A 9,088-nucleotide genomic window follows, 5' to 3' on the forward strand; every position below is an offset into this window, starting at 1 on the left:
AGGCAGCCCTGGTTCCAATTTCTATCACCACAGATTGGTTTGGCACATTCTAGAAGTTCACATAAAAAGAATCGTACAGAATGTCTTTTTTTAAATATCTAGCCTCTTTCAGGCCACGTTTTGGAGATTAATCTATGTTGTCCATGTATCGAGAGTTAATCCCCTCAAACTACTAAGCAGTATTCCAGGCCGTGAATATGCCAAATTGATTTGAAAGATGTTACGTCTCTTTTTCTTTTTAAATTATTTTTTATGCTGTAGGCACCTAGGAAGACCTGGTCTTCCTAGGTGGTCTCCCATCCAAGTACTAAGCAGGCCCGACCCTGCTTAGCTTCTGAGATCAGACAAGATTAGACTTGTTCAGGGTGGCATGGCCACAGACCATGAACCGTGGCTCCACTGGGGCGTGAACCCAGGATCTTCTGAGTGTAAAGCAGACGTGCTAACTGCTACACTATGGAATCACGTCCAAGATACTATGTCTTTTTAATACACCTTGGTTTAATAACATTTTCAGAAACACGTCTCCAATATTTCTAAATACCAATCCCACTATTTTTGTTGCCTTCCTTATTACAATCTCTTAGCACAGAGTCATACTAGTCAAAAATGGTGACAAGATCACAGTATTCTTATGAATTATCTGAAAAAAGGCTTAATCCTGCTGAAATAATAAAGTCCCCTTTTTCTAGAAAGCTATTAGGATATCAACAAAAACTTCTTTGCTTATAAAATTTTACTTTGGATGGGAGAAGGCACAATTGGGGGTAAAAGAAGGATCTAGCTTACTGGTCAGTGGCATATCTAATGCTATTATTTCTACTTTGCATTTGTAATTCCGTTGTTTACATGTAATAAAGTCCTTGCTGATTCTGTTCCTCTCTGTGAAGGCGGGTGGGTGCCTTGTCTGTGTTATTCGCCACTCTGTGCCGGGCACCTATGACCGAGCGCTGATACATAAATGAGCCCTACCTAGGACAATGGGCAATGATGCTACATAACACAAATAACAGGCATGGAATTTGCTTATCTCTTAATTGGATGAGCATGACTTCCGGTATTATTAAAGATGTTTTAAGGCAAAGGGTTTTTTAAATGGCTCTGATTCGAAACATCAGAAGTGCCACACGCTCTCAATACGTAGGCCTTAAAGAATTCTAACTCTGCAGGTGGCCACACGGTGCTGGGCTTCTTCTCATGGCAAAGACCTAGGTTCGCGGGAAATAGTGAAAAAGGCAGCACTGGGCCAGGAGCGGACTTTCCATCTCCAAAGACAGTGAGGAATAATTACTGGGCGTGAGAATGGCAACTAAGACAGGGCCATCTACAGACAGGGTCCATCCCAAAGACAGAAACTAAAACTTATTCTAATTTCCCAGGCTTTCAGAGAGGGGAAGGTCATCTGCCTTGCACAAGTATAAAGACAGAAACGGCTGATATTCTCCTGGGCTTCTGCACCAAACTCTATCTAACATTCCAAGTACCTTCTCTTTTAACCAAAATGTATTTGGCACACATTTGATGACATTCTAGAAACCCAAAAAGCATTCTGTATATTATATCATGAGGCTCTGTTCCTTTTTATATTAAAAAAACTTCCTACATTAGCTTTCAAAAAAAGCCAACCTGCACCTACACTCACACGAACGAGGACACACGTAATGACCCTCTCAATGGGCCCAGAGGTCACAGTGCGTCTTGCAGAATTTTGCTAGTTAGGCCACTTCTGGAAAATAACAACATCGTGAAATTAAAATGGAAAAAAATAAACGACTAAAAAAGATTCGAAGTTATTTTTGTTTTCGAGGGGAAAAGAAGCTTAAATTAATAGTTTATATCTTCTATGTGTAATATTACACGTAAAAATTTGTGATTATATGAAAATAATCACATACGTGATTATATGAAAATAATCACATACGTGATTATATGAAAATAATCACATACGTAAGTAATGACATACGAACGTATGCCTATTAAAACCTGAATTTGTTACAGATACACAGTTTATTGTACTTGAGCTTTTAAAAGCAGAAGAAAATATAAAAATGTCCCACCATAAATGTAACAGATAAAAATGAAAATGAAATATTGTCCCATCGAGTAGGCAGGAATTATGAGTAATGCTGAATTTGATGTATACCAAGTACGACTTAGGAAATTTCACGGCTTCTTTAGTAATCTATTACTTACATCAAAGTAGGATCCTGCATGCTCTAATATCAGCTGAGTAGAATCAGGCTTATTTTTGCAATAAGTGACATACATCTGAAACTTGTCTGCCTATAAACAAACAAAAAAATTAGAATATCTTTTTCCAATGGTGGTAAGTCAAACTACAATACTTTTATGTAGCTGTGTGTAATTTAGGCTCCAAATTAAAGAAACCACATTTCATAGAAAGAGCTATTAAAATCAGAAACACATCCTGCTAATACCGCACACCTCCAGAAGCCTCCCGGACTGGGCAGACGGGGATGGGCATGACCTCTCTGTTCCCCAACGATGGTCTGTGCAAGCCCGGGCAGCAGGCTTAGATGGCATGACCACCAGGTCACTCATCTGTCCCCCTCCTGGCTAGATGACCGTCCTCCGGCCGCCAGGGCAGGGCCGGGCACTCGTGAATCTCCAGGGCCACATGGGGGTCTGGGAAAATGAATGGTGTATTTCCAACCAATGCTACTGCCAATAAAAAGCTCACTGTGCCATCAGTAACAAGTTGGAGAATATAATTCTTGGAGGCAAAGTCTGTTTCCATGTATGCAGATACCATAGGAGATGCTGACATTAAAGAAATAAACAGCATCCCTTCTAACTTCCTTCAAAGCCACCAAATAATTGTGAGAGAACCAGAAGCTGAGGTTTCGTTACCCAAGTGACAAAGCAATGTCCAACGTCCTCTGGCAGCTGCTCATATTTTTCCAGCTCTTTGAGGAATATGCTGCAGAGAAGAAAAACGTTATCATATTATTATGGTGCCGTAAAACATTTTACTAGTGAGATATGTCAGAACGTGGAACGGAGCATACCACGAATCCAGGCAACCCCCTTAATCAGGGTAAGTTATGACTCCAAATGGCTAAGCAGTTCAGCCTTCACAAACTTCCTAACTGAAATTTTAACCCTGCAGCTTACTTCGGGGAAAGTGTTCTGTTTGGTAGCTAACGATGTAATGTACGGATGGAAATGGGAAGTGTCCACTTAGATTTCAATGTCTTTTGTTGGGGTGAGGGCAGGGCAGTGAGGAAGACCCCCTAGGTCTGTCCCCGCATCGTGTTTCCACAGTCTACTGGGCTGGACGGACTTGTACCTTCCGCTGCTTTTAAAAACATCTCTGGGTGGTGAACACACCGTGTAATATACAGGTGACGTGTTATAGCCAAGGGACAGTCGAAACCGATATAATTTTATCAACCAATGTCGCTCCAGTAAATATAATAACATTTTTAAAAAAATCTTAAAAAATAAAACCGTGGGCCTCTTGTCCCAATGGAAAGTGCGTCTTATTTTGGTCAGGCTACACATCTGTTCGAGCCTCATTTCCTTCTTCCCTTCTATCAGGAAAGACCGAACGCTGGCTCGCAGCCCGTGGAAACCTCTTTTTTCTTTTAACCCGAAGTACTTTATGGAGCAGCCGATGACACAGCTTGAGAGAAGTTACGGTTCTTACTGAAACAGTTTTCATAGTTTTCCTAATCTTATTTTCTACCCAATGAGCCTGTATTAAAACAGACGCTAGAATGTCAACCTTATCGAAGAAAGTCTGATAGGCTTCATTCAAATTTCAAAAAAAAAAAAAAAATCACTGCCATCTGGGCTCAATTTAATCAGAAACGTGTATTTCTTGCTACGAAACTCTGACACAGTGCCTCGATTTCACGGGTACCCAGTGCCAGGCCCGCAAAGGTGAAGCACTCACTTGTTATGGAACTCATAGATCTCCAGCATGTTTCCGAAGATCACGAGTTCCTTGTTCACGATGCCGGGTGGGATCTCCTCCACGCCGCTGGTCATTTCCCACAGGTAGGTCTGCCAGGAGGAAACAGAGGGGTCAGACGAAAACCGGCAGCAAAGTTTCAAGAAACGGGTATTTCTGAATCTGTAAATATGTGCCAGGAGTTAATGTATATCTGAAAATATACCTTAAGGACGAAGCTTTTTATAAAACTACATGAAAAAAATTTAAAAAAAAAAAAAAGCTCATCAGTTGCTATAATACTGGAGAACAGTTTTCTTACTTTTTGGCTCTGAACTTATTCTCAGCTCCTGATCTGGGAGTTAACCTACTCCACAAGGCACAACGAATGTTCATAAAACTACTGAGTATTACGCGCTGATCATAATTAGTAGGCACATTTCTCTGAAGCTGCTGTCAAATTCTAAGCAAAGAGAATGTCAGCCAGGCTGTCATGTGATAAATGGAATGAGAGGATTAACGCTGCATCATCCCTGTCATGAGCAAAAAACAAGCCTAGAACTTCACAGAAGCGTGGCAGCATGAAGCTGGCTGCTTAACACACTTTAAATCTCAAAAACAACAACAAAAAGTGTGATTATTTTAAGAACTACTGATAGGTGAGAATAAATACAAGATTAGACTCAATCTAAATAAACAAGCAAAAAAACTTACTTACATCCATACACTCCCGGAGGTCCCTTACGTAAGCCTTTTCGGTTTGAATTAGCTCAGCCATTATGAACCTGAAACAGAGGACAGCAGACAGTTTAGCTCACAGTCAGGATACGTGCTTTTTTAACTACCTGCTTTTATGGTTTATGAAGTAATAAGGTGGTTTGAAAAACATCCGTCAGTAATGTGTTTTGGAGAATTAAATCAAGAGGAGACAGAACGATAGTCACCAATTCAAAAGAAAAAACAGTTTGGAAAAAGTTCTGTTGAGGTGCCTAAGATCAGGGTTCCAAAGCCAGCGGAGTGGCCGTGCGGGGCTGGGTGACGCTTTGCTGCGGGGCCATCCTGTCCTGGGCCTTGGAGGGTGTTTAGCAGATCCCTGGTCTCCACCCACTAGATGCCAGCAGCACTCTCCCCTCCCTGCTATGTAACAACCAAAAATGTCCCCACACTGCCAATGTCACCCAGGGAACTGGACTGCCCCCGACTGGGAGTCGACTGGGAGTCGCTGCTTTAGAGCGATCTTCTGTCTTTATTAGTATCTTGTATAGTTTACTAATTGGCAACTTTTAAACACCTCCGCTTATGTTATTAATTTCTTCTCAGGATTGCTATTCATGATCTGTGGATGAGAAAAGATACTGTAACAATTTGTCAACCCACTTGATGGGGGCATAGCGAATAAAAAATAAGATACTGTCTCTGAATCAGGTGATAAGGGGACAGTGGACACAGAGGCCTTTGAACTGCAAAAAGTAAGCACATTCAGAGCAATAAGAGGCAGTAATAGTGTCTGGCTTCCAAGCACACAGAGAAGCCTGTTTGTCCAAGTGACATTTTCTTTACTTTTTCGGTGAATCTGGCAGGTTCTGAAAGACTGGCTTACTCTTTCCTGCGGGCGGATTTCCGTTTTTCTTCGTTAAGCTCATGAGCAGCATCACGCAGTTTCACCTCTGACCCAGGGATACTGGCGGGGATGATGTCGAGCTGAAGACTTTTACTCTGTGGGATAAGAAAGTCAATGAACTTCAGTGAACTTAGTCAATAAACAGGACACGGGGAAGAACGCTGTGACTGACTCGGTTTGCACAAGGCGATTTACCGATTTGTTGGAATCTGAAGAAATCCCCAGGGCTTTCTCCAGAGAGGTCCTGTACTTCTCCATCCGCAGAGAGAAATCTCTGTACCTCTTATCCACGGCAGTGACACATTTTTTTATCTCTGCCGCATGGGCATGCCCTTTTTCACAAAAGCCATCAGCCAGCTGTATCAATAGTTTCACTCTCTCTTTGGTTTGCTACAAAAAAAAAAACAAAAAAAAAACAGGAAAGTATTGTGAAGCAAATGAAGCCAACTGCCAGAAACCAGAAACGGTGGCGACTTGCCTACAACTCGGCTCTGAACAGGAGAAAGAACCGCTGGTGACAGAAACTAAAGCTCCAGTGCACCGAGCTCCTCTCCCTGACCCTAGACGAGCCCTTCTTCCTCAGCCCTTCTGCAATGAGTGGCATTTTTAGGATCTTGAATAATAATAATAAAAAAAACGCCTAGACTTTCTCTCAACATCTTCATCTGGCAGATGCTCGGTAAAAATCTGCAGAAGTGTTCAGGACGTCCTCTCTACAGTTCCAAGACCCTCTGCCTCTGACCTTATCCGGGTCGGTGACAAAGACACATCCCTGCTTCATGCGCGTTTATTCTCCTGGCCCAGTTAGACGGAAAGCTTTCGAGGCAGCATCTGAGATCCTGGTTTTCCTGAAGCACGTGTGGCAGAAGTTCTCCCCGTGGCAGACACTCGACCAAACCCCCGCCCAGTGTCCTCCGCATCGCGTGCTCAGGCCGTTTTTAACTCCCAGGAGGGAAAGTCACTAGTCAGGAAATTTTCTCCCAAGGGTATTTTAAATTTTGTTTCCTGCTTTAGAACTCTCTCTTTTAAAAAAAAATATTATTTTATATGTACATAGCAAAGGTCTTAAGTTAAGCATAACTTTCTTATTTTCATACAGTTCAGGATAACCATGAAACATCGGTTCCGTACACATGGCGGTAACTTCACTCAACTCTGGTTTTTCATCAGCTCTTCGGCCACATCCGCTTCACTTATTTTCACTACGAGGCTTCCTTCCACAGTGACACTGGCCTTGCACAGGACCAGTTACTCTTCTGCTGTGGAATCTGCTTTTCTCAGATAAGCAGATAACTAGAAAATCTTTATGACTAACATTCAGGAAATTGGCTTTAAAAATCCCCAAACGGAAGGTCAGAGTTCAAAACCTGAATCAATTATCTTAGTTTGTACAATAAAAGTTCTGAGCCAGAAATCACCAGGTAACCTGTAAAGTCAGCTGTAAAGATCCTCAGACTCGGACACCAACCCCGGGCAGCTGGGAGAGGCCGGTCCCCTGCGGCGCGAGCCCTCCAGGCAGGCTCCTGTCTTCTGTCCCTCCTCCCTGCAATCCTCACCCCCCAGATGCCTCCGCAGACGCTTCAGGTCTTTGCCCTCTCGGCTCCCTTAAAATTGTAACTTGCCGCCCGCCCCAGCGCCCTTCCCCTCCGCCCCGTCTCCGACAGCATGCACCGCGTTCTAACCGGGGTGTGATTACTGTCTGTCCCTCTCCTGTGAGAAGGGTCCAGAGCAGGACACGGATATTTGTTTTTCATACTAATATCTCATGCACCTCCATGTGTCTGGCACGTCAGGAACACTCACCAAATGTTTATTGAGAAAATAAATTAACATTAGGTTCTTTACGCAAGCGTGTTTATGTCTGTAAATTTAATTGGCATGGTACTTTTAACAGGTATGAATACATATTCTTCAAAAAAAAAAAAATGAAAACACAACCCAAGGAACATAAATACATCTGTGAAAAAAAATCAATATTATAAGTTCTGTAAGAGCTACTCATTGTACAAAGTCAGCAAAATTTAAAATACAAGATTTTAGGGCCTTCGTTTTATGTGAAAATGAACTCAAGTAAACTAAAAGGAAAATATTTGCTAAATCTTCTGACTTGTCACTAGCATGACACCTTTCTGACGATGTTAAAACAAGCCTAATTACAAACCAAGGAAATAAGAAGGCCAAGTTTCAGATCTGGAAGCTTAAATTCCAAAAGGAATTAACTTAGAAACATTACTAAATCTTCCTATCGAAGAGAATTAACATGACTAATGTAGGATTTTTAAATTAGGCTGTCTAGATCAGGTTAAACTTCTGTGTGCCAAGATATGAATCTGCTGGAAAGCACGGAAAAGGGGTGCTGTACCCCACTGAAGCGCTTCTCTTCACTGTCACGAATGCCATCAGGGGAGGGTCCTGCAAACTATGCCTATCTCTTAGGGGTTACGAAAACTATTTGTGTTTTAAGTGCTGGGGATATAGAAGTAAAGATTAAAAAGACCACGCAGTTTGCCTAGATTAAAACAGAAAACAAAAAACAGCAAGAAACTACAGGAAGGTTTCTGTGTATGTCTAACGCACATCACAAAACAGACCAGCTGCCACCATGTCACACCAAGAGACGATTCCGATTATATGAAACCAAATGCACCAAAGCAGGCTTCCTACAGGCTAGGCCTGGTACAGACAAATCTTCCCTCCACGTGTAAACTTCGTTTAAACAAAACATGCTCATCGGATAGTCAAGGGCTTCTCAATGGGGTCCGCCCTGGCCTCTCCATCCGAGATGGCATCCCTCCCTCCCGCAGCGATCTTTGTTTTCGTCATTTAACGTGTACGTGTGTACGTAGTTCCCCGTTTATCATGTTACTGCCCGTTTCTCTAACCAGAACATGCGACCCGAGTCCAGCACCCAGCACAGTTCCTTTACGTAGGAGGGAGCTCAGTAATCATCGAATGAATGGTGGGATCAAAAAAATTAAATGCAATGAGTGTGCTAATCCTGATTATATTTTGATTTTAATTAGTATTTTTAAAATGCATTGAGTTGCAAATGAATTGAGTTGAGCCTTAGTGATGAGAGGCTTTATTTCCATTAACACCGAAAATGTTACAGTGCTAATTACTGTAACAGTTGGAGTAGAAGGCTGTCCTCTCTGACTGAAAGATTCTGTACGTAACAACAAAAAAATGTCTTCTTGGAAGACGGTACGAGAGGGTGACAGAGGATGCAAGAAAGTGGCCAGTTTCAACAGGAGAAATGAAATGACATCTCCAAGCACCAAAGCAGAGGCTTTCCGATGAAAAGGAAGGCAACCGGAAACCAGAGGAAAATAGTTGCTAAGGAAAAAAAGTGACAGGTGTTCTTTCAAAATCTACCAGTTCCTCTTCGCAAAACTGAATCAACACACCCAACGACGGAAACGGCTCTGTATATTTGGGAAACAGGTCAGATGTTGCCTATGATTTTAGATACTTTTTGAAAAATAAAATACAAGGCCCAAAAAATGCCTGTTCTGCTCATTCTTCCAATGACACCACTCCAGGTTTGAGAA

The 9,088-nt window shown here is 42.2% G+C and overlaps 1 protein-coding gene across 1 annotated transcript in view; it reads right to left on the reverse strand.

The window, feature by feature from the left end:
• The window catches only part of LOC105294779 (triple functional domain protein-like), a 236,917-nt gene that overhangs the window by 14,012 nt on the left and 213,817 nt on the right, over positions 1-9,088 (reverse strand). The window contains exons 22-27 of the mRNA XM_023532946.1: positions 5,733-5,927; positions 5,517-5,632; positions 4,635-4,701; positions 3,920-4,029; positions 2,872-2,941; positions 2,194-2,283 (exon numbers count right to left, since the gene is read on the reverse strand). Of these exons, the coding sequence (XP_023388714.1) occupies positions 2,194-2,283; positions 2,872-2,941; positions 3,920-4,029; positions 4,635-4,701; positions 5,517-5,632; positions 5,733-5,927 (648 nt within the window). The remainder of the gene's footprint in view (positions 1-2,193; positions 2,284-2,871; positions 2,942-3,919; positions 4,030-4,634; positions 4,702-5,516; positions 5,633-5,732; positions 5,928-9,088) is intronic.

The sequence above is a fragment of the Pteropus vampyrus genome, unplaced genomic scaffold, assembly GCF_000151845.1.
Source record: "Pteropus vampyrus isolate Shadow unplaced genomic scaffold, Pvam_2.0 Scaffold94, whole genome shotgun sequence".
Taxonomy (NCBI): domain Eukaryota; kingdom Metazoa; phylum Chordata; class Mammalia; order Chiroptera; family Pteropodidae; genus Pteropus; species Pteropus vampyrus.